This window comes from Grosmannia clavigera (genome assembly GCF_000143105.1).
Source record: "Grosmannia clavigera kw1407 unplaced genomic scaffold GCSC_173, whole genome shotgun sequence".
Lineage (NCBI taxonomy): Eukaryota > Fungi > Ascomycota > Sordariomycetes > Ophiostomatales > Ophiostomataceae > Leptographium > Leptographium clavigerum.
The window spans coordinates 694,380-717,897 of NW_014040765.1; the positions used below are offsets into that span (position 1 = coordinate 694,380).

General features: G+C 58.0%; 10 protein-coding genes across 10 annotated transcripts; 5 read left to right on the top strand and 5 right to left on the bottom strand.

The window, feature by feature from the left end:
• Positions 1-224: 224 nt before the first annotated feature.
• CMQ_7455 (NADH-ubiquinone oxidoreductase) lies at positions 225-868 on the top strand (the record flags this gene model as incomplete). The annotated part of the gene is made up of 3 exons (XM_014314460.1): positions 225-527; positions 584-751; positions 806-868. The coding sequence occupies 3 exons, from the start codon at positions 225-227 to the stop codon at positions 866-868; spliced, it is 534 nt and encodes a 177-aa protein (XP_014169935.1).
• Positions 869-1,233: 365 nt separating this feature from the next.
• On the bottom strand, positions 1,234-2,278 carry CMQ_7309 (uncharacterized protein; the record flags this gene model as incomplete). The annotated part of the gene is made up of 4 exons (XM_014314314.1): positions 1,234-1,375; positions 1,425-1,659; positions 1,712-1,917; positions 2,073-2,278. 4 exons carry the CDS (start codon positions 2,276-2,278, stop codon positions 1,234-1,236), a joined length of 789 nt encoding a protein of 262 aa, XP_014169789.1.
• A 283-nt stretch (positions 2,279-2,561) lies between these two features.
• CMQ_7178 (ribosome biogenesis protein) lies at positions 2,562-5,030 on the bottom strand (the record flags this gene model as incomplete). Its single annotated transcript, XM_014314183.1, has 1 exon — positions 2,562-5,030. The coding sequence occupies one exon, from the start codon at positions 5,028-5,030 to the stop codon at positions 2,562-2,564; it is 2,469 nt and encodes an 822-aa protein (XP_014169658.1).
• Positions 5,031-5,389: 359 nt separating this feature from the next.
• On the top strand, positions 5,390-8,711 carry CMQ_7219 (nuclear condensin complex subunit; the record flags this gene model as incomplete). The annotated part of the gene is made up of 2 exons (XM_014314224.1): positions 5,390-8,165; positions 8,275-8,711. 2 exons carry the CDS (start codon positions 5,390-5,392, stop codon positions 8,709-8,711), a joined length of 3,213 nt encoding a protein of 1,070 aa, XP_014169699.1.
• A 170-nt stretch (positions 8,712-8,881) lies between these two features.
• CMQ_7447 (GPI ethanolamine phosphate transferase) lies at positions 8,882-12,450 on the bottom strand (the record flags this gene model as incomplete). The annotated part of the gene is made up of 4 exons (XM_014314452.1): positions 8,882-9,957; positions 10,050-11,242; positions 11,411-11,713; positions 12,047-12,450. The coding sequence occupies 4 exons, from the start codon at positions 12,448-12,450 to the stop codon at positions 8,882-8,884; spliced, it is 2,976 nt and encodes a 991-aa protein (XP_014169927.1).
• A 575-nt stretch (positions 12,451-13,025) lies between these two features.
• Positions 13,026-14,932, top strand: CMQ_7290 (sumo ligase; the record flags this gene model as incomplete). Its single annotated transcript, XM_014314295.1, has 7 exons — positions 13,026-13,164; positions 13,249-13,530; positions 13,588-13,656; positions 13,723-14,033; positions 14,104-14,206; positions 14,258-14,483; positions 14,536-14,932. 7 exons carry the CDS (start codon positions 13,026-13,028, stop codon positions 14,930-14,932), a joined length of 1,527 nt encoding a protein of 508 aa, XP_014169770.1.
• A 762-nt stretch (positions 14,933-15,694) lies between these two features.
• Positions 15,695-16,651, top strand: CMQ_7344 (bet3 family protein; the record flags this gene model as incomplete). The annotated part of the gene is made up of 4 exons (XM_014314349.1): positions 15,695-16,119; positions 16,182-16,299; positions 16,375-16,464; positions 16,520-16,651. 4 exons carry the CDS (start codon positions 15,695-15,697, stop codon positions 16,649-16,651), a joined length of 765 nt encoding a protein of 254 aa, XP_014169824.1.
• Positions 16,652-18,390: 1,739 nt separating this feature from the next.
• CMQ_7061 (lactate/malate dehydrogenase) lies at positions 18,391-19,832 on the bottom strand (the record flags this gene model as incomplete). The annotated part of the gene is made up of 7 exons (XM_014314066.1): positions 18,391-18,531; positions 18,594-18,738; positions 18,794-19,256; positions 19,333-19,420; positions 19,495-19,605; positions 19,680-19,711; positions 19,820-19,832. 7 exons carry the CDS (start codon positions 19,830-19,832, stop codon positions 18,391-18,393), a joined length of 993 nt encoding a protein of 330 aa, XP_014169541.1.
• Positions 19,833-20,941: 1,109 nt separating this feature from the next.
• On the bottom strand, positions 20,942-21,814 carry CMQ_7652 (60S ribosomal protein l28; the record flags this gene model as incomplete). Its single annotated transcript, XM_014314657.1, has 5 exons — positions 20,942-21,113; positions 21,197-21,318; positions 21,523-21,546; positions 21,609-21,703; positions 21,769-21,814. The coding sequence occupies 5 exons, from the start codon at positions 21,812-21,814 to the stop codon at positions 20,942-20,944; spliced, it is 459 nt and encodes a 152-aa protein (XP_014170132.1).
• A 638-nt stretch (positions 21,815-22,452) lies between these two features.
• CMQ_7569 (protein precursor) lies at positions 22,453-22,851 on the top strand (the record flags this gene model as incomplete). Its single annotated transcript, XM_014314574.1, has 1 exon — positions 22,453-22,851. The coding sequence occupies one exon, from the start codon at positions 22,453-22,455 to the stop codon at positions 22,849-22,851; it is 399 nt and encodes a 132-aa protein (XP_014170049.1).
• Between the last annotated feature and the right edge of the window lie 667 nt (positions 22,852-23,518).

Here is a 23,518-nt window from a genome sequence, read left to right on the forward strand (position 1 = left end):
GGTTGTTTTCGGAAGCGGGTTATCCTGTATCCGTCGAACGTCTGGACGCTCGGGCCACCAGTCTCTCAGCCGGCCAACCGCACGCCTGCCAATTCGATTTGACGGAACGCATTTTCGTGGACCGAGTTCGACAGCCCGTAAAGCGTCGGAAGACCAAGCCTGACACGACCGACGTCCATTGGCGGCACCATTCCCCCAGTCAGAACCACCAGCGACCGATCACTATGCTGTCGGCCTCGAGACGGAGCGTGCTGCAGCGGGGGCGCCTGGCCCTCGGCTCAGTCGCGGCCCAGCAGCAGAAGCAGCAGCAGAAGCGGGCCTTTGCCATGACGACGCGCAAGGCGCAGGACGGCGCGGCAGCGGCGGCCCCGACGGAGACGCTGACACCGCAGACGACCGGTGCGTCCAAGAGCGACGTGACCCTGCAGCAGGCACCCAACCGGGCGGGCGTGTGGACGCGCAACCAGCGGCCACGCGAGCAGGCCATGACGGGCCCTCGCTTTGAGCAGACAGACTTTTCCCTGCAGGTGCGATGCGGAAGCGCGAACGGATGCAGACATGGAGGCGATGCTAATGGTAACAGCCCCAACCGTACTCGGCCATGGAGCTCATCCACCAGCAGCCGGTCCGGTGGACGCACGACAGCGTTGTGTCGTGTGATGGAGGCGGCGGTCCGGCCGGCCATCCGCGCATCTTTATCAACACAGACAAGCCACAGATCTGTGCCTGCGGCTACTGCGGGCTTCCTTTTGTGCGTCTTCTCGGCCGCGATCCCTTCTGGACGTCCGTCTGCTAACTGTGCTAGGCCAACGAGCACCACCGGAAACACCTCGAGTCCCTGCCCCAGACGTCGTATCCGCTCGAATAAGCAGTCGGGAAGACCGGGTCTTCTGGCCTGTCTACGCTGGCTTGGTTCTGCTTTCGGGACTGTGCCTCGTTTCACCCAATCGATCCGCGTACCGATTTCTCTCCGGCTTATTGCGTTCCAGACGATGTATATAAGAGAAGAAGAATGTCTCAATAGAATCTGTTTCGTTCTATTTGCATATTGTGCTTGCATGCTTATTGCGAGCCTTACATACAAAAGAGCCAACCCACGCAATTGTTGCCTGTAAGCATCCTCTGATACGCTTGGGGCTCCAAATTCGGCAAGCATATTTCCTCCTTTTATCAAAGCTCTTATTTGGCTTCCTACTCAGACGGACCATCCCACGTACTTTGACGCACGCCTCTTCAGCCGTCCAGGCCAGTGATGTTGGCAAGGATTGGCCCCGCCTTGAAGTAGCGCATTGATTCGTTATCGCGGCTCTCGCGCGTTAGATTGAGGATGGGCATGGCCCAGGTCTGGACATACAGATAGGGCGCACCCCAGAGGCTGTGCTGTTAGCTCGAGCGGAGCAGAACGATGAAACGGGTGCACTCACGAGCTATCCTTGTAGTAGTGGCTCATGAAGAGGGTCAGGTTGGTTGGGTCTGAGAAGAAATTGACGCGCATCTCAAACAGGGACGAGTGGTGATTGGAGCAGACGAGAAAGTCCACGGCGTCGTAGGTGTTGTTGGCGCCGTTTGCGGCTGCCTGTCCGTCCCAATGCCATGAGTAGGAGCAGGAGCAGGAGGTGACATTGTTCTCCTTGACAGAGTTGGGGTCGAACCAGTCGACTGACAGGATGTTAGCAGAGCAAGACAGCCAATTCCGGGACGGATCACCCACACTGGACGTTGCAGGCAAACAGGACGGTTGCGTTGGGCCGAGTGCACGCGAAGCAGACGTCTGTCAGCTCAAAGGGCTGGAAGCTGAACTGAGCACGTTGAGTGGGCGACAGCTGGATGTGGGCGGCACCCGGCCGGGCGTTCTGGGTGGCGTCGTGACAGTTGGCGACGATGGCCATAAGTAGGCCGCTGGCGACGGCGAACGATCTGAGCAGAAATGTCATGGTCAGGTGGTGGCAGATCTGACGTGTGTGTTCGAAAGCAGCTTGCTTGTGGACCAGTGACTTGACGAGAGGGCAAGGGGCATCGTGCGCTTGAGAGCAAACGACAGGGCTAAATTCCTTTCAGTCGTCTGTTCTCACACAGAAAAGACGGAAAAGACGATCAGGTCGAGCTGAGACAGGCAGCAGACGCAACCAGGTCGTGTGGTCATCTCGCAGCTGGCCGATGGCAGCAGGACGGGAGCACGAGAGCAGCCGGTGCGACCCGATCGGAGCTGAACGAAGGATGAAGGCAGGGTGGGTGTCAAGGTCTGGCGAGGGTGGATGTCCAGGTGTCGTGGGAGCATTCAGCCGATCTTCTGGGATGCACAGGTTCTACAGGAGGGCGGCTCACATTCCGACTTCCTCGCCCTTCAGGAAGGAGCGCTGGAGATGGACGGCAAAAGGAAAGGAACAGAGCCATGACTAATGTCATATAATGTCATAATAATCACAGTAGCGAAAGACACAAGGACGTTTCAAAGCAATTGAATCAGCGACTAGATACTAGCAGCTGCCTTTGAGCCTCAATTCCGAACCGCGGTGACCCGTTTGCAATGCTCAGTCCGCATTCGCTCAGTCCGCACTCGCTCAGCCCGACCTCGCCATGCCCTTTTTCTTGCGCATCAGCCGCTTGCGCCCGATAATCTGCTGACGCATCGCCAGTTTGGCGTCGGTCCTCTGCTTCTTGGATGGCTTGACCAGGTCGGCGTCTTTGGGCTCATCGGCAGCCTTGTGGATCCGGGTGGACTGGGCCGCCTGGGCCGCCTTGTTTTTGGTTTTGTCCTTGCCATCCTTGCCATCTCGCTTCCGGTCTCTGCCTGGACCGGTAAACTTGCCCTTGGCCGCATCCACGCCGTTGGCCTCGACGCCCTCTTCTGTCCGAGGCCGCGGGTTCCGCGACCGCTCCTCGTTGGCCTTGCGCCGCGCCACCACGTTGGCGTTCTCAATGGCAAACTCGACGATCAGCCGGTTTGTCTTGGCGCCGTCCTGGCTCTTGACCGGGTGGCCGTTGAGCCAGCGCAGGCCAGTCAGCGCCCAGCGATGCGACCAGTACTCGATGAAGCCATACCCACGGCTGCGACCGACCGGTGCTGCCTCGCCGTCTTTGGTCTTGCTGTTCTTGCCGTTCTTGCTGCCGCTCTCAGCCACCTTGGAGCCCTGCTCGGACTCAAAGACGACCTTGGCCTGGCGTACGACGCCGACGCCCTTGGCACGACGACGCTGCTCGGCCTCGCGGTCCAGCTGGCCGCCACGCGACAGCTCCTCCCGCGACAGCGGCTCGCGCAGGCCGGCCTTGACGTCCGTGGCAAACCCGACCACAGCGCGGCGCGCCAGCTCCTTGAGGCCCTTGGAGTCGATGTGGCGTGGGATGTTGCGCACGGCCAGCCGCGTCAGGCTCAGGTGCAGGCTCGGGTTGCTCTTGACCATGGCGGCCCGCTGCTTGGCGCTCTGCTCGCGCATCTGCACTTCGTTGGGCGGCAGAAGCGCGTGCTGCGGCGTTCCGGCCGCGATCGTGCCCTCGCTCAGCAGAAAGAGACGACGCTTGTCCTTCTCGCGCACCCGCTGTGCCCCTGGACCCTCGGTCGCAAGCTGCGTCGCCTCCGTCTTGCTGACTGCCTGCGCCACCTGCAACACCCGTCCGTCCAGGGTGTATCGCCCGTCTCGGTCTACCCGCTCGTCCTGCAACACTGACCGCTTGCCCAGAGCCGCTGCCGATGCCGCTGCTGCTGATGCCGGCGCTGCTCGCGGCGCTGCCCGCACACAGTCTTGCGCTACCTCCCCGTCAAAGAAGCACACAAACCCCGTGCCGGCCGGCCGGTCTGTCGCCCGGTCCATCACGATGCGTGCGTACCGCACCGCGCCAAACTGCGAGAAGTGTGTCTTCAAGGCCTCGTCGCTGGTCGTGAATGGCAGGTTGCGTATGAACAGCGTTGTCGAGTTGTCTGTCGTGAACGTCTTCTTTGGTGCCTCCTTCTCCTTGTCCTCTTCGTCCTTTTGGCTGCCCTCGTCTTCCCAGTCATCCCCAGCTTCCTCGTCCTCCTCATCCTCCTCCTCCTCATCCTCGTCCTCCTCATCCTCGTCCTTCTCCTCGTCCTCCTCATCCTCCTCCTTATCACTTTCCTCCTCATCTTCCAGCGTGTGGAGAACGTTCTTCATAAAGTTCCGCATATCCTCGTCTTCCTCTTCTTCTTCTTCCTTCTTCTCTCCCTTCTTCTCTTCCTTCTTCTCTTCCTTCTTCTCGCCCTTTCCTTCCCGCTTCTCCTTCTTTTCCGCCTTCTCCGTCATCTCCGCCGAAGTATTTCCCTCCTTCAGCTGCTGCTGGTCCCATGTCTGCTTGTCCACAGCCCAGTCGACGGCCAGTGTGCGGCCATCGACCGTCTTGCCGTTGATGGCAGCAATCGCGTTCTCCGCGTTCTTCCTGCCGCGGAGCGTGACGAAGCCGAAGCCAGACATCTTGCCCTTGGACTGGGGCAGATCGGCAAACTTGACCTTGCCGTGCATGCGGAACAGATTCGTCAGATCCTCCGACGTCTTGATGCTCCACGGCAGATTCCGGACGATGAGCTTGGGCGCCTTGCGAGCCTCGGCCAGATCCTCTTCCCGCTTCTTCTTGGTGGCAATGGCCGCAGCGCCAGCCGCGCCGCCGCCACCCTTTCCAGATCCACTTGCACTGGGCCGGTGTCGCGGTTCGGCAATGTCGAGCCGCAACCGCCGGCCGTCAAAGAGGCCATTGTCCAGCTTTTCCTTGGCTGCTTTGGCGTCCTCGGCGTCCGTGAAGGTGACGAAGCCGTAGCCGCGCGACTCCTTGGTCTTGGGGTCAGTCACGACGGTGGCATGCTTGACGGGAAAGTGCTCAGAGAAGAACTCGGTCAGCTTCTCGCTCGTCGCCGTCGAGGGCAGTGAGCGAACAAAGACAGACCGACGCTCTTCAACGCGGGCCTTCTTGCTAGGTGGGGCGGTCGTCGGTGCGTCTTCGCCGGTGGCCTCGCTGTCATGGCGACGCTCCTGGTCAGCCTCGGCCTCCCTTCTCCTCTTTTGCGTCACGGATTTAGCCATCTTGTGTGTGTTGTGCCGAGTCTGCACCGTCTCACTTTCGTAGAACGTAGTTTTTCTTCAGACTGGTCAGACGACTTCGCAGAAAAAAATTACAGTGGGCCACCGTATCGATAAGCCATTATAGATGTCACGTGAATCATGCGTGCTTACTAATCAAACTGCTAGTCCCAAAGAGTGTCAAAATAAACAACGGGGCCTCTTGTTGTCATCACAATATTAACGGCCCCCCTCCTCCCCTCAGAGGGTTGATAGTGTGAAAAATCAGCAACGAGCTGTGCTACGTTTGCAATCGCTGGTTGTCTTATACTCACTTGTATTTTTTGGTCCCTTCCGTCAATTCTGATCGAATATCCGCAAACATGCCGACGCGAACATCCAAATCAGGCCGGTCGTCGGCAGCGGTCTCACACAAGACGTCGATGGCATCGCGAGCGTCGTCGGTAACGAACGTGGACGTGCCTCCGGAGACGGAAGATAATGCACTGCGGGCCAAGGTGGTGCCAATATTTCGCGAAGCACAGAAGAACACAGCCTCGCACCGCAAGCTGGCGGTGACGCTGCGCAAAATGCAGGAAGCGTGCTGCTACGAGCCGACGAGTGTGAGCCGACCATCGGCAGCGGCAGCAGGCTCAGCAGACTTCCACGAGGACGACTTCAACGCGGAGTTTGTGCGGTGCGTGCTGCGGGTGATGCCGGTGCGCAAGGCCGAGCCGGTAGGCGACAAAGTGGTGCGGTTCGTGGGACTGTTTCTGCGTCTGGCAATCGAGAAGGACAACGAGCTGCTGGGCGAGGTGGATGAGGATGCTAGCACCATGCCGGAGACACCGGGAACACGGCTGACGGGCGATCTGGTAGACCAGCTGCTGCCGCTGCTGGTGGCCAAGGACAAGTTTGTGCGGTACCGCTCGACACAGCTGGTGGCACACATTGTCAACTCGCTGGACGCGATCGACGACGACCTATTCCAGAAGCTGCGGACGGGGCTGCTGCGGCGGATCCGCGACAAGGAGGCGATGGTGCGGGCACAGGCAGTGCTAGGACTGGGCCGGCTGGCGGGCAACGCAGGCGAGGGCCCGGAAGACTCGGACGACAGCGACGGCAACATGGCAACGTCGGGGCTGCTGGACAAGCTGCTAGAGGTGCTGCAGAACGACCCGAGCGCTGACGTGCGGCGGTCGTTGCTGGTCAATCTGCCGATCTTGCCAAACACGCTGCCATATCTGCTGGAGCGGGCACGTGACGCAGACGCGGCGACGCGGCGAGCAGTATATGCGCGGCTGCTGCCGGCTCTGGGCGATTTCCGGCATCTGTCGCTGTCCATGCGCGAAAAGCTGCTGCGGTGGGGTCTGCGGGATCGTGACGAGAACGTGCGCAAGGCAGCAGGGCGGCTATTTCGCGAGCGCTGGATCGAGGACTGTGCCGGGCTGCCGGCCGAGGAAGAGGGCGGACAGGCGACAGGAGCAACAAATACCAGTGTAGACGGACTGCTGGAGCTGCTGGAGCGAATCGACGTGGTCAACTCGGGCGGCGAGGACGGGGTGGCGCTAGAGGCGATGCGCGGATTCTGGGAGGGTCGGCCAGACTATCGGGACGCGATGACGTTTGACGAAGCGTTCTGGGAGACGCTCTCGGCAGAGTCCGTGTTCCTGGTGCGCAGCTTCAACGATTTCTGCCGCAGCGACGAGAGCGGCAAGTACGAGTACCTGGTGGAGGAGAAGCTGCCGGAGGTGACGAAGCTGGCATTTTACCTGGAGCGGTACGTCAAGGTGCTGGTGGACGCGATCCGGCAGGCAGACGCAAAAGAGGCCCAGGTGGACGAAGAGGAGGACGAGGAGGAAGACACGGTGGAGCAGGAGTTTATCGTGGAGCAGCTGCTGCACATTGCGCTCACGCTGGACTACTCGGACGAGGTGGGGCGACGTAAGATGTTTGCACTCCTGCGGCAGAGCCTGTCGACGCCAGAGCTGCCAGACGAGGTGACACGACTGGCAGTGGACGTGCTGCGAGACATTTGCGCGCCAGACGCGGCGGGCGAGCGGGAGTTCTGCAGCGTCGTGCTGGAGGCGGTGGCCGATGTGCACGACACCATCCTGGACGACGTGGACACGAACGAGGAGGCGGCAGCCGAAGACGACAGCTTCCACTCGGCGCGATCGGAGGTGAGCGAGTCTGGGGGTGGAAATGGGAGTGGTAACAACAAGGGCAACCATGGTGGGACTGGGAATGGAAAGACCAACAGCAACAAAGCCAAAGAGCCCCCTACCGAAGAAGAAGTGCAGGCCAAGGCGATCAAGGAGATTATGATCAACATGAAGTGTCTGCACATTGTGCAGTGCATGCTGTCGAACGTGTCGGGCAGCCTGCAGAAGAACGACCACCTGGTGGCGATGCTGAACAACCTGGTGGTGCCGGCAGTGCGCAGTCACGAGGCACCAGTGCGAGAGCGCGGGCTGGTGTGTCTGGGGCTGTGCGCGCTGCTGGACCGATCGCTGGCAGAGGAGAACCTGGACGTGTTTATGCGCTTCTACAGCAAGGGCCACACGGCACTGCAGATGACAGCGCTGCAGATCCTGACGGACATGTTGAACGTACACGGGGCCCAGCTGCTGTCGACGAGTGCGGCGCTGCTGCGGATGTACGTGCGGGCGTTACGATCGGGTGCGCGGGCGCCCGAGGTGCAGGCGACGGCCGTCGTGGCCGTGTCGAAGCTGCTGCTCGGACGCGTGGTCACAGAGCCAGACGTGGCGGCTGAGCTGCTCCGGACGCTCGTCGTCGCCTATTTTGAGCCGGCCAGCGCCGGCAATCAAGGCGTGCGTCAGGCTCTCAACTACTTTCTGCCTGTCTTTTGCTTCTCGCGGCCCGAAAACCAGGCCCTGATGCAGGCCGTCGCTCCGGATGCCCTGCACGCCCTCTTCAACGTGCGTGAGGGCCTTGAGGACGACGATGCCGATGTCGGCACCGAGATGGTCAGCCTGGCCACTGTCGGCGCCTGTCTGGTCGACTGGACAGATCCACGCAAGTGCTACAGTCCCGACAGCATCACCGTCGATGGGATTGAGCGAAAGAATGTCAACGGCGACGTCCATCTGGACTTTGCGGCCGCCATCATGGAGCGGCTGCACGGGAACGCGAGCAGTGAGTTTGGGGGTTTATTTTTTTTCTTGTTCTTTTCTTTTTCTTTTTCCTTTTCCTTTTTCCCCTTTTCCTTCTTCCTCTCATACTGACTCCTCTCCCAATTGCCCAGAAGAAGAAAAGAAAATACTCGCTCCCCTCCTCGGAAAACTCTACATCTCTCCGACCTCCTCCGAAGACAAGATTCGTACCCTCTACGAAGACGTGTCCGAGGCCGTCGACAGCCAGCTGCTCGCCGACGCCACCAGCCGCAACGCCCTCTACAAGATCCACGTCAGCCTCGGCAAGATCGTCAACGGACTCGACCAGGCTGCCGCCGGCTCCATCGCCGCCCGTCGCAGCACCAGCCGGTCTACGTCGCTCGGCCCCGATGACCGCGACCGCGACCGCGACCGCGATCATGACCGTACCGTCGTCGTCGAGCCGCGCATCAATGAGGAGGACGAGGCTGAGTCCGAGCTCGACGACGACGATGCCGCCAACCAGACTGCCCAGACCGTCGTGCTCGCAGATGATGACTCGCTCGTGGATGACCTACTGGATGACTAATCATATATGCTCTTTCCGTGTTTCTGTCCTTTCCGGGCGCTCCTTCCCAGGTCGCCTGGGCTTTGTTATATAGGTCTGACGAATGGTCATTGCTGGATTATGTTTACGATTATCTGCTTCTCTTTGCATGCGAATACTCATACATTCATCTTCGTACACCACCCAGTCCATCACCTCCCCAGTCCGTACAGCAGCCCGCCGAGAGCGACGTTGACGCCCAAGTGCATGCCCAGGCTCCAGGCCGTGCAGTAGAGGAACTTTGGCGAGAAGACGGTCCAGACGAACAAGTGTGTGCGCATGGCAGCGCAGGCGGCCATGACAGCAGCCGTGCTGCCGGCGGCAAAGACGGTCAGCAGGGCGACGTGGCGGATCCAGAGCAGGGCAGGGCTCTGTTTTTGTTGCTGCAGAAGCAGGACGACGGCAGCCAGAGCCCAATAGATGGGGGCGGCCCAATTGCTGACAAAGATGAGCAGGCCGACAGCCGGAGCGGAAAAGGTAGTGATGCCGTTGTAGGCAGACGACAGGTCAACGCTGGAGATGGCGTTGGTGCCGCCGAGGGCGAAGAAGGAGGCAGTCTGCAGCAGCAGCGAGGCCGTGGTGAGCTCAGCCGGTGCGAGTTCAGCCTGCTGGCGAGCCAGAAAGCGAAAGACGACGTCAAATAGCAGAAAGAGCGGCACGTTGACGGGCCGCGACTGCGTGACGGCCAGCAGCGAGTAGACGTGCAGAAGGCCGGCAGCAATGGCAGCCTGACGGCCAGCAACAACGACCACGGACGTGGCTATGGATAAGCCGACAAAGACGATGCGTGCACGCGTCACCAGAGAAGCATTGACGACCGTGCTGGTGCTGCGAAACAGGTCGGCCAGCGGCCGGACGGCGTCGCCGACGAGCTCGGGCGAGTCCTCGAGCGCAAAGGCCAGCTTGAATGAAAAGGCCAGGGCCACCAGCAGGACGACAGCCGGCATGACCACCACGGCCTGCGATCGCGACGAACACAGACTACCAGCCAGCCGCCAGCCGATCAGCACATATGTAGCGCCGACAAGAGCCCACAACAGCTGCGGCTGCGGCTGCAAAAACGTCTTGGCCACGTCTGGCGCGCCGGCAAACTTCTGGCCCGTCTGGTTCCAAGCCCGCACCAGCCGAAATGCCGTCAGGGCTCCCACCACGGCCACGACAGGCGGCAGCACATCTTTCTGATTGGCAGCCAGCTTGCGCAGTCCCACGGTCGCCACCCATGCCGTCACTGTCCAGTACCAGAAGTGATGCTCCTCCTCGACCCATAGCTGCTGGCAAACATCATCACTCCGTAGGCGACCCCGACAGCCACAAGCGGACCGACGGCCGCGATGCCACCACGACCAGACCCGAGCAGGACCGACGATCCGACGGCCAAGACGACGCTGGCCGTTGCAGCCGCGAGCCCAAGCCCCAGCTTGACCAGGTCATAGTCGCTAGCCATGCCGCTCATGGTGGACTGAGCCAGCCGGAGCCAGCCGATCGTCTGCGCCGTCCACTCGCCGTCCAGATCGCCCTCGGGACCGGGAGAATGGCGCACGATATCCTGCCACGAGCAGCCGAGTCTGGTGATGTCATCCGATCGCGGATCGGCACAGTCGCGGAAATCTGTGGCGTCGTCGCGGCGCTCAAAGGGCGTCGGCCCAAAGGCGGCCGTCAGCACGGCCAGCATCTGGTGGGCGTTCTGCAGCAGAAGATGGGCGCGGTCGCGACGCTGCGGCCACAGCGGCAAAAAGTCCGGGATGAGCGTGCCGAGGCTGTTCCGGGGAGCAGGAAAGCCCAGCAGGGCAGCCAGGGTCGGGGCCAGATCAGCCTGGTCGACGGTCTGGTAGAAGTGGAAGTCGTCACGGTCGGCCAGAGGACTCGTGCGAGCAGGGCGGCCGTCGTTGTCACCAGCCAGGACGCGCAGCCGAGGGGCCACAAAGAGCAGGGCCGGGGACGTCTCGCCGGCTGACGAGGCGCCATGGTTTCCGGCCTCGTTCATCCCGTGATCACCGGCGAGCACGAGAAGGGTCTTGGCCAGGTGCGGCTCAGAGGCGAGGGCGTCACAGACGAGGCGCACGACGTCGTCCATCTCACGCTGCTTGGCAGTCATGTGCGGGCTGTGCGGACCACCCTTGTGGCCGATGTGGTCGAGGCCGAGATAGTGCAGCACGAGTACGCTCCAGTCGGCCGCAGCCAGCTCGCCGGCAACGTGACGCGTGACGTTACGGTCGACGTCGGTGAAATCGGACACGAAGAAGCTCGTCGTCCCGTCAGCCCGGTCAAAGGTGTCGGGGAAGAGCTTGAGCCAGGTGTCGTCGCCATAGAGCAGCAGCTTCTGGTCCGGCTGACGCGCCCGCATCTGTGCCAACCATGTGTCTTGCGACGCCAGCGACGACGACCGGTCGCCCTCGTCCACGTTGAGCACCACGTCCAGGAACGACGGCGTGGAGCCGGTCGTGAGCGCCTTGAGCCGCGGCATCGTCACCGTCGGCGAGCTGGCAAGGGCCGTGAACGGGACGGCCTCGCCGCTGCGGATGAGTCTAGACGGTCAGCTTGGCCGGAGGGAAGGACACGAGAAGCTGCTCACGACTGCGTATAGGCAAACCCGCTGTTCGGCGCATAGACAAAATCACTGGTCCGTCAGCAAACAAGCCCACGTCGTCACCATACCATCGTCCATCGTCCATCGCGCTCACCTCCGCAGGGCGTCGACCACCATGAAGATGACACGGTCAAACGGCGCCGGCGCCGGCGGGCCATAGCCCAGGTCGGCATACTCAGCCAGGCCCGGCAGCAGCGGCTTGTACGGGAAGAAGCCCTGGCCAAAAGAACGGCCAGCGAGAGCGGGATAAGAGCATTGGCCACGACCAGAAGCAGGACCGCCAAGGGAGGCGTGCGTGCGGCCGGCTGCGCGACCATCGTGGCAGTAGAGGAGAGCGCGGCGTGCAGATGCTGCTGCCAAAGGAATGGATGCCAAGAAGCAGATGGTGCGATGCGACCTGGCCGTTGCTTACTGTCTTGTTGGTACGGCCACAGTTGAGCTTTCCAGGCTCGGCCCCACAGCGCCTTCTGTCATTGGAGCGCGTTGCGTCCGGCGCTAATAGCCCTGTAATACAGCAGCTGACAGCACCGCCTACGGGGAACAGCCTTACAGAAAAAATAAAATAAAATAAAAACTCGAAAACATGCCCAAGGTCGTAACGTCGTTGCATTGTAGGCTATCTCTACTGAATAGGTTTTCAGAGGTCGTCAGAGACGAGGTCTCGGCTGTGCCGGTGCCCGCATCCTCCGCCCCCTGCCAGGCCCACATTCACTTCCGCCTGCTCGAGGACCGGTCCTTGTATCGGCGGAAGACGATTGAGCCCTTCTTGACCTTGCGCTTGACGATGCGCTTCGTCCCCGCACCGGTTCCGCGGGCGGCGGCCGAGTCGACGTCCATGGCTGCAGCCTCGTTAGCCAGGCACGAAGCCGATCGCTGCAGCGGTCCGTTCATATCCATACCTTCGGTGTTCTCGTCGCGCAGCTGGGCGCTCGGCGTCGAATCAGCCACAGCCTCCACGGCGCCTGCCTCCTTGGCCCCCTCGACCTCCTTGGCGACCGGCAGCTGCTGGGCCACCAGCTCCATCAGCTTGGCCGACAGCCGTTCCGTCCGGGCTGCTTCGACGGGCCCAAACACATTCTTCTTGAGCTTCTGGTTGTTCAACTTGCGCGAGCTCGCACGTGCACTCTTGGCCATGGCTGCGATCGGCTGGAAGAGAGAGAGTGTGTGTGTTTGTGTGTGTGCTTTTCTGTATTTGTTGTATATGTTGTGTGCTGTCTTCGTCTTCACTGAAAATCGCCTCTTCTTTTTTTCTTAGCCTCTTATCGAGACTTTTCTGCCGCTGTTTCGACTATCGTACCAAACCCCGGCTCGTCCTGTTCTGCCGCACTTGACCGCCTTCTCTCGCCAACCCGTTCTCGCACGAACCACAGCCTGCCGAATTTACAAGCTGACGAACGTTCTCACTTGATATTCACCCTCGTCCCCACAACAAGGCTGCCCGACGCCGAAGCGCCTGCCAGATAGTGCCCGCCTGCCTGCCCGATCCTGGACAGCCCACTCAGCGCGCTGTGAGCAGAGCGTATGCCCGCCCTGTCCGCCCCCCCTCTCTTGTCTTCACCAAGCCCGCAACCCACACACACTCCCCCCCCCTCTCCCCCCATCCTTCATTCCGCCAACCCTTGTCGAGCCGGTCCCGCTTCTCTTCTCTCTCTCCTCCTCCTTTGTCCCTGCCCCCGGCCCCCCAGCCGGCGCTCATCTCCTTCATCACAATGGCGGCCCAAGAAGACATCGACAAGCTGGTCAGCACAATCCAGTCGCTCAAGAACAGAGACCTTGTCCAGATCTGCGTGGCCAACCACCTGGCCAAGTCGGGCAATAAGGCCGACCTGCAGAAGAGAATCGTTAACTGTACGTGATCAGTCCACGTCGCGCCATCCGGGCTCTCTCGCCCAAACGTACCCGCTCCAAGCTGATGTCCTCTTCCGTCTACAGTGATCGACGCGGCCTTCCAGGATCCGAACCCCCAGAAATTCGTCGACATCCAGTCGAGCATATTGGCATTTGGCCGCGGGAGCTCCTCGGTCAATTATCGCGTGCCCAACTTTGCCTCCTCGCTACCGTCGTCACCGTCGTATCTCCCCTCCGGCATGTCGTCTCCCTACAGCGGCAACAGCACGACCAACGGCAATGTCCTACACCGGAGTGGCGGCTATGGCGGAAGCGCTGGTTATGGTGGCGAGCTTGGCCAACGACTGCCGCCGAATGGCCTTCTCGGTGAGCGGCATGCATCCCTTGTCACGCGAGTCCGGCCTGGCTAACCGTAATGCGCAGGCCTGCAGTTCAAGCCAAGCCCGTTCTACGAGATCGACACCCAACTAGGCGACGTCCGGCCATGCGAAGGTGCGTTCGCGTCCGAAAAGCCCTGGGCGCATATGCCGTCGCATCGTCGTCGCTAACGGCCTCCAGCCATGGCACAACATAGGAACAGTGTCCCCGTCCAGATCCGGGTCTCGTCGTATCCCGCACTGCAGCGCTGTCTGGTAGACCAGTCGCTGCGCGTGATGATCTTTTGTGCGGCCAGCAACGTTGGCGTCCAGGAGATCGCCTTTCCTTACCAATGCGAAATCAAGGTCAATGGCGGCGAGGTCAAGGCAAACCTCCGGGGACTCAAGAACAAGCCTGGCTCAACACGGCCTGTCGATATCACCAGCCTTTTGCGCCTGAAGCCGTCCAACTACAACAACACGCTCGACTTTACATACGCCCTGACCGCCAAGGTAAGCAGACTCCTCGCCTCCACAGCGCTGCCCAAAATCGATGCTCACAGCAGACACTCTCTTCGCACAGCGATTCTACCTTGCACTGTATATTTGCAAGGCGCACACGGCCTCGGAGCTCACGCGCGTGATTGAGCGGAGACGCATCACCAAAGACTCGGTCATTCGAGAAGGTGGGCCTACCTCCCATGGCAGCTCTTTGTTCCTTGCTGACAGCCGCACAGTGACAAGGCAGGCGCAGGACCCCGATGTTGTCGCCACGTCACAGGTCCTCTCTCTGAAGTGTCCGTTGACATACATGCGCCTGTCGCTGCCGATCCGGTCAATGACCTGCAAGCACATACAGTGCTTCGATGCCACGTCCTACCTACAACTGCAAGAGCAGGGACCTCAATGGCTGTGTCCCGTGTGCAGCCGCACCGCCTCCTTTGATACCCTGGCGGTGGACGAGTATGTCACATCTGTTCGGGAAGATAACGCACCAGAAGCTGACAGCCGTTAGATACGTCAAGGAAATACTGGCCAAAACGCCGAGTGACCAAGACCAGGTCACCATCGATCCGGACGGAACATGGCACGCCGAAAAACCCAAGAACGGCAATGCACCATCCACGCCAAAGGAGGCTGCCACCAGCTTGCTTGACGAAGACGAGTCGATCTTCCCGTTCAGCGGCCTGAGCGCCAGCGAAGTGCGCGAGAGCATGGGCCGGGCTAGCACGGCTTCGGTGGTCGCTTACAGGGACGCGACGGCCACACCGGTCCATGCCGGCAGCAAGCGACAACGCGAGGTGATCGACCTGACGCTCAGCGATGATGACGAAGACGCCCATCTACCGCCAGTGAAGCGGCAACACATTGCCAGCAGCGGGTTTTCGCCTATCCCTTACTCGACTTTATAGGATATCGAGCTTTGAATTTGGGACGGCTTTGAGGTTTCAGCGCCAGGGATTGCATTTATCGACAAGAAGGACACGGAAAAGGGTTCTTTTCAGGGTTTCTACATTTTTCTCTCCGTTTGTAAAGTACCAAAGCATGCATCGTGATTTTTACATATTCCCCCTTTTGTCTTGTTTATATAACTCTCAAACACAATTTCTCTGCCGCGGCCGTCGGACAGGGTGCAGTCTTCCTGGAGTTTGGAGATGGAAACAAAGAGGAAAGGCGGCAAAGAAGGAAATCTGGTCGGAAACCGGCCTGGGTATAACTAGGGACAATACATCAATACATAGTGGCCATACTACCCCGTAATACTGCGTAGCCGATAGCGCATTAGACTACGGAGTACATTTCTTTAACGGGGCGCTACAAAGCGATGGAAACCCCGCTAAGTACGGAGTACGCAAGCCCCATAATCAGCATCGCATAGTTACCGCACTTGAGAAGGGGACTGAGTATCTCCAGAGTACGACGTCTGCCCAGCAATTTGAAGGCCGAAGCGCGGCTTTAGGAATCCCATTCGGTCTCTCGACAAAGCAGGAGTGAGAGCCAGAGCTGCAGCGAGTGCGGACAGCCTGTTTCTTTTGTGAGGAAAGAAGGGCGCATCTAGAAAGGAGAGCCGAGACAGGCGGAAAACGAAGAGAGAGAGGGCGCACTTCCCGCCTTTCCCACGAGCCGACAGCCCTTTTCCTCCCACCGTCGTCTGCTCTGCACCCGCCGCCACCATGTCGTTTGACACCATCATGCCGCCCTACAACGCGTCCGATCCGTCGGCGACGTTCCTCAGCTCAGCCTGTCTGGACTTTCTCTTCATCGAGCTCGTCCCCATGGCCTACCGGGTCACCAACGAGCTGCAGGCAGACGCGCAAGCCCGCTCGCTGGCCGTGGCCGCCGCCGTCGCCGGCATTCCGGGTGCAGGACCGCCACCAAGAGGCTCGATGGCGGCTTCAGTCAGCGCTGCCAGGGGCTCGTCCACGGCTGCTGCTGCTGCTGGCGGCGCCAGTCTGAGCGAGGCCGGCCGCACTGCCGGCTCCGGCTCACTGAGCGGTGCCGGCTCCCGTCGGGTGCTCGACGACGACGAGGAACAGGACGCGGTGTCGTTCCGGCTAGACATGCTGGGCTATCGCGTAGGCCAGGGACTGGTCGAACGGTAAGCCGGAGAGCGGGAGCGAGGAGAGACGAATCTGACACGTTCTTCCGCCCGACGTCCAGGTTCTCGCGCGAACGCCCGCCATTTCACGACACCCTGGATGTCATCAAGTTTCTCTGCAAGGATCTCTGGACCCTTGTCTTCCGCAAACAAGTGGACAACCTCAAGACAAACCACAGGGTATTGCTCCCCTCCTGTTCTCCCTTCTCCAACACAATCTGCTCGTGTTGGTGCTGACAGCCGCTCGCCACATAGGGAGTCTATGTCCTGACCGACAACGCCTTCCGGCCGTTTCAGCGGATGAGCACGGAGACTGGCGGACAGGCCGTCGTCAAGGCACAACCGGTATGACAGGGACCCGCTCTCAGCCCCTATAAACTCATGTGCTGACACATCACAGTTCCTCTGGTTTCCCTGTGGGATCGTGCGCGGCGCTCTGGCGGCGCTAGGCATCACCGCCACTGTACAGGCCGAGAGCAACGAGCTCCCAGGGGCCATCTTCCAGATCAAAACAGTGCCTACAAAGGTATGATGGAGTATGAGGCTAATGGTACGAAACGGAAAGGGAATGAGAACCAGCAGGCCCACGTGGCCAACCTGCTTTGGACAGACAAATCGGCGTATGGGGCGTTGTGAATAAGGGTGCATCTCTCATATATCAGTTGTAGGGGTCGCGCCTGCCCTGGCTGCTTCCTTGCACAACTCGGGAAGGCGTGACTGGGGAAGCGAGCCAGAGCTGGGGATGGCAGGAACAATGGGAGCTTGGAGTTTCCCAAGGGATATCCTCTAGACGGGACCTGGGAAAGCCGCATTTCCTTTGTCCTCTGAATCTAGCTCTTAGAGCATCTCGCAAAGCTCTGTACTGCAAAACAAATCTAGGGACTTGGTGCTTTACCACTGTGTAGCCCTTTTACAAACTTTGCAGCGTGTGTTAGTTTAACAAAAACAACCTAGATTATGTATGTTGTCTCTCATTCTATATACCAACATTGTCTATTACATGACCATCAGCTCAATACTGTGCCTCGGCTTGTCGCATGCTGACAAGGCTGGGACGGCCATTATTTGTACGCGGCCCTACACAGCATAGGAATGCCAGAGACGGGATCCTGGTTGTGCTATTGAAAACGGACACCGGATCGCAATGCAGCGCCCTACGGACTACTGTCGCAGCAAAACGTATGCGACTGGTGAACTAAAACCTTAATAGCCACATAGGAACCCCGGGTAACCTTCTGTCGGTCACAGCCAGGTCTTGCTTTGAGAGGCTTGTTGCTTTATGTCCGACTAGTGAACGCATTGTCTTCTTTAATTTGTACTGTCCTATTGTCTTCACTGCCCTTTTTTAGAGTAATTGTATTCAATGCCTCTATGGAGGATGAAGAGATCTAGCCCTACATAATATACACATGTTTTATGCATGCTTTCACGTTTCCATCCCTTTCACCCTTACCGCCCAGAACATTTGAGAATTCATATCAGATCTGTCCGGCCATTGGTACTAACATCGCTCATGCATTCTAATCTCTTCCCATTACGGACGTTTGCTTCGTATTTTGCACCCCGACAGTTAGCTGGGCTATGTTTTAGCTTATTCAAAACAGCAATAACACCTGTCGAAAACTTCCAAATCCAATACAAAAGGAAGCCGCTCGTGCCAAAACAAGTGCTTCCCCGAACAATTCACAGCTTTCCGACCTCTCCCCGCTGTCGAACAGATCTCAGACAAGTCGATATGCCCGAAAGCTGACTCGCTGCATTGCCGAACCTTGTTTCCCTTTCCCCGATCTGGCAAATGGAGCGTATGCGGGGTATCGTCGTTAGGTTGTCGTACTGCCCTGCTTGGCCCATCCTCCTCTCCCCCTTCCCTCCCCTCTTTTCCGACCACTCACTCCGCCCGTCCTTTTCGCTTGTCGGTCGTCGATGATGCACAGACTGGCTCTGTGCTTCCGCTGTAGTCCATTTACAGCCTAAACGAGCCAAAGAATGACAGAAAGAAAAACAGATCAGCAACGTGGTTTCATAGATTGGTTATGTTGGTCTTGTTGGGCTTGTTGGTCTCGTTATATTTTGTGCATCTATCAGCCCAGCCGAGTTCATCTCCCTACTTGGGCCCAGAAATCATAGCCTAACCGGCCAGCCTCCCTCTGGGGGTTGCCCTTATAATGCCTTTCTTTTTTGGCCTTCCATGCATGCATTGGGCTGCATGATGGATTGGCGGTGTGTAGATTGGGCAAGGGGCTGTGCAAAGGGAAAAGAAAGAGGGGGTCATCACTTTTGCGCGGGCGTCTGGACAAACTTGACACCCTTTCCGATGTTGTCCTTGAGACCGATAATTGCCGTCTCCAGCAGCTTCTTCTCCTTCTCAGTAATGCTGGCAAGGGGGTCAATAGCCTTCTCGGCACCGTTGGGCTAGAAGCAGGGTCAGCAAAGCGATCAGCGCTACGAGATCATGTAATTTCGAGGACTCATACCCCAAGCTCGATGGGAACGGAGAAGAAGTCGGTGCCGGTCTTCTTTGCGATCTCGGCACCGCCCGGGATGCCGGGAAGGTACACGTAGGAAGGCTCGACGAGGCCCTTAGCACCCTTCTGGGCCTTGAGGACCTTCTCGGCAAAGCTGTATCACGTCAGTAAGCGGTGCGGCTCACAATGCTGTCTGCGGTTCGACGTACCGGTAACCGGCGTAGGCCATGCTGAGGGTGGCAGAGCCAGCACCATCCTTGGCCTTGACAACCTCGTCGCCACCGAACTGGACACGGTTGACAAGAGCATCGTACTTGTCATCCGGGATCGTGACAGCAGGCTGAACCTGGCTGAAAAGTGGCACAATGGTCTCGCCAGAGTGGCCGCCGACGACAGGCACCGTCAGCTCCTGGGGGTTGGACTTTCCGGCAATCTCGGCAACAAAGGTCTCAGCGCGGACAATGTCGAGTGTAGTGACACCGAAGAGACGCTGGGGGTTGAAGACGCCCTTGGCCTTGAGCACCTCGGCAGAGATGACCACGGTCGAATTGACGGGGTTGGAGATAACGAGGATAAACGCCTTCGGCGCAACATCGGCGGCGACCTCAATGAGGCCCTTGACGATGCCAGCATTGATGTTGAACAGGTCATCACGGGACATGCCCGGCTTGCCTATATTGAAAATGTCGTTAGCAGCCAAACAGCACCTCTCAGGTCCAGGAGGGTCAGGGCGGGCGATGCTTCTTACGGGGAATGCCGGCCGGGATGACAATGATGTCAGCATCCTTGAAGGCGGCACGGACACCGTCGTTGGCGGGAAGGTAGCCCGTCACTTTCTGTATTGTCACAATACCGCATTAGCAAGTCGGAAACAATCTCAACACCAGACATGGACCGAGGAAGAGCTTACCGCGTTGGACGAAATGTGCGACAGATCGGCAGCAACACCTGGCGTGTTGACAACATCGTAGAGAGCGAGCTCGTCAACAAGCGGACACAGCTTCAAGAGCAGCGATAGCGGCTGTAGCAGAGGAAATTCCCGTCAGTATCTAGTCGTAACTTTCGGGCTTTGAGCGATGCCAGCCTGATACGAACCTGTCCAATGCCACCAGCGGCACCAGCAACGACTGCGCAAGAGGTCAGCTTTCTGTCAAAATCTCCGCTGATCAAAGATAGATCCAATTGAACTCGACGGCACCGCCTGGGACAGCATCATCGTCATGCTTTGCACGTACCGGCCTTGACCATTATGGGCGAAAGTATTTGCGGGGAGAGAAATTGCGGGGGAGGGGCAAAGAGCTATGGGACCCTGCTGTGAGCTGGAGGACAAGCTACTATGATGGCCTGATCAGGACGGTCAGGGAAACGGGATAAAAGTTGGACTACCTGGTGTTAATGTTAAAAAAGATGCCGATCAAAAAGGTTGGTGGAAGGAGGAGAGGCGGGGAAGGAGAGGAGAGCAGAAGCAGAGAGCTCTAATATACCAAAAATGCTCCAGCACAAAGATAACTCGGCTATATTAGCGGGGTTTGCTCGTTTGCTGTATCTGCGCCGTAGCTCCTTCTGCGTTGCCAAACTGGGCAACCCGTGTTTTCCTCTAGCCCCTCTTTCCAACGTCTCGGCACCAGCACCGGGAAACTCATGCAAGGAACTACGGGGAGATCGTCCTGCGCTATTGCGGTATACAACGCGCCTACCAGGCGCTCCTTCTAGGCTACAGCTGAGCCAGAACGTGCTGTTCTAGCTGACACGGGCCTCCGAATGGCACGTGAATATGCAATGCACACTATTATCCCGTGCTCTGAGCGAGAGTCTTCTACATAATAGCCGTTCTCGTCATGTGGCATTCACAACGACTGCAATGAGCCACTTCCTACTTACTTTTACTCGGAGAAACACCCTGTTTATTGCCTATCCTATTTCCGGGCATGGCATCAACTTTAGCTTCTATTTCGTTGGGAACGATCTGCTTGTATTGTGGACGTCCGGCGACTCTCGTGTCTGTGTATCCTCGGTAGAGTCGGCACTGATCGGAAGGTCGAGCTGAAGATGGCCGGCGAGGCTGTTGCCGTGCCTCTATTCGTCTATTTTCTTACGGGACGTCCTAGTGTTCCACATCGTAGTCACATGCCTTAGCCGAAACCCGTTCGGTGTGGACTCCCATCCCATCAACCTTTCCTGAAGGCTGCATGTAGTTTTAAAATTTCCAATTTTTTTGGCTGTGATTTTACTCCGTAATTCCAGATCTCCTTTTCGGACTATGCCGGACCGGAAGATGGACGTTTCTTCCGAACCAAGCCACCCATGCTTCCTCCTGATCCCGGTCCTGGACCTGATACAGAACAAATCAGAATTGTCTAAGAAGACTCGGCAGCCTTCCGCGCCTTGGTACCCCGCAGCTTGACCTCGTAGTCGGCCTTCACTGGGCGCTGTGCCCGGAGAATGGCGCTGGCACGGGCAATGGCAGCGGCACGCAGGTCGGCACGGTAGCCCGACTTGGCAACGGCGCCGGCAATCGACCGATAGGTCCTGTTCGGCCATGTTAGATCCCTCGATCCGTTGTTTCTTTCCTCTTCTAATTGTCCTGCAGAGCTGGCATTGTCTGCACTTACTTTCTTGCCGACTTGTTGGCACCCTGGACGGAGACGACCTGCGACTTGGCCGGCTTGTTCTGGGCCTTGGTCTTTGTGATGACCTGGACGCCACCCTCAGCACCGGCAATAACACCAACAGCCTGGATTCCTCATGTTAGTCTTCGAACACAGTGTGCGTGATCTGATCGGTGTCTGTCTTTTGCGATGCGGCATGTCTTTCGTCGAGTTTCCAAGCATTCACCCCAAACACATCGCTTCGTGCCAGCCTGTATATAAAAAGGCTGGTCTGTTTCGAAAATTCATAGCTTTCGCCCCCCTTCATCAGAAAATCAGAGTTATCGTACCTTGTCGTTCACGAAACCGGCATACTGCAAGGCACCATTCGTTAGACTCTGTTCCCTCTCGCAAAATAAGCCGTTCCTGAACATACCTTCCGGCTGTGCTCGTTCGTGAGGTTGAGGGGGTCCCGGGAGAAGTGGGCACCGCCGCCAGTGATCCGCTTGACGAGGAAAGCGTTCTGGGGACCTGGACAGACAATGAGGTTTAGAATATAGATTTGAACGGAAACTCGACCCTCAGCAAGCACATACGGACAATCTCCCAGACCAGGTCGGCCGAAACGTTGGGGAAAGACATTTTGAACTGAAAATTAAGGCGTCGGGGGACGGTGATCGGGTACGGGAATGTCGTTGACAAGTGTGTTGAATCGCAGAGTCAAAATCGTAATTTTATTTAATTCTCACTTTTGCTTATCACGATTTTTCTCTTTGTGGGCCGTCAGTTATCCACTTCAGGGCTTATTCTTTTCGCTCTAGCTTTCACACTCTATATACATACCATTCTGGCTGCCCGCTTTATTGCAATGGCCCACTTCCCTATTAGTACGCATGAGTCAGCAATCGGCCGGATCGGGCATTCGCATTTTACGGAGTGCCGTACGCATGCGAATCAACCACGCCATGCATAATGCGACTAATAAGGACCCGGCAGGTCGTCGTCAGCATCATCTCCAAGAACGGGATTTCTGTTGTCGCACCTCGAATCGCCTGAGACGAAAAGGGGACGCATCCGATAACGCGAACCCAGATGGACTAAAGTAAGCCCACGAGATCATCATCTCGACACGAAGGCCATCTATACCAACAGTTCTGCCGATCCTTCCGAATAATCCTGCCAAACCTGAACCTGTTTGACGATTCTCAGCAACGTTGACAACCACTTGAAATTCAAGTGTCGCATCTTCTTTCTTTTGTCAGCTCCATTCAATACTCAACATGGCGTTGTTCCTCTACAGCCTCATTGGCTTCACCCTCATCGTCGGCTCCATCCTTTACTGGACGCGCGCGCGCTGGACTGAGCTGCTGGTTCACGGGTTCCAGTCGCTTCGCTCCGTCTTCTCCTTCTCGCCCTATTCACGCCTACCGACCACTTTCGAAGGCGACGTCGAAGCCGGCCTGTCTAGCAGCACCTTTGACCTCTCCGGCAACGTAGAGGGAGGTGACAGCCGCGCCGGGTTGGACGATGCTAGCAAGGCCGCGATTCTGGCCATTATGAAGAAGCGGCGGTTGCCATTTGACGAGGCGCGCAAGGTCTACATGGAGCAGTTGTTCCGCGCAAACGGTATTGGGGCGGATGGACGGCCGCAGGATCCCAAGTTTGTCAGCTTTTCCTGAAGCCGAAGGCACATTTTTTCCAGTCCATTAAGGGGACGAAAATACGGCGTCATACACTCCTTGCGATTTTGTTTCTTTTGTCACACATAGCGCTGACCCGGTGCTGCTCTCATTTGTCTCTGCTTGGCGTTGAGAGAAGTGCGCGTGTTACAAGGGAGGGAACCCATAAGTGCATCGCAAATTGGGGTGGGGCAAACAGTCAGTTGTGACCCTTTTTTTTCTCAGCCCTTTTATTGCAAGAGGGTATCCCACATATTATACTTGCTGTGTGGGCTTGTCTATATCCTTTCTTATTGATTTCGAATAATATCATACATGCCACAGTTACATTAGAGCTTCTACGGAGTACTTGCACATGATTTAACTGTATTAATATATAGGCCATTCGAGGCCAAAGGCCTCGCTATCTGCAGAGGAAAGAATATTTTTCAAACCAGCAATAGTAGCCTTGCTCAAAAAGGGTCCTGTCGCCAGTAGGAGTCTTCCATAGTGTAAATGATAGCCTGCTTTGCCCAGTTAAACGCCTTCCCCCAGATAAGGATTATCATGACAGTATTAAAAATGGTAATAGAAAGACAGAGCGTGTATATACAGGACATTCTGGCTGTCACACTAGTAACCTTCGTGGGACTTATATAAGGCGCGCCAAGCCCACCCTCTCAGTATG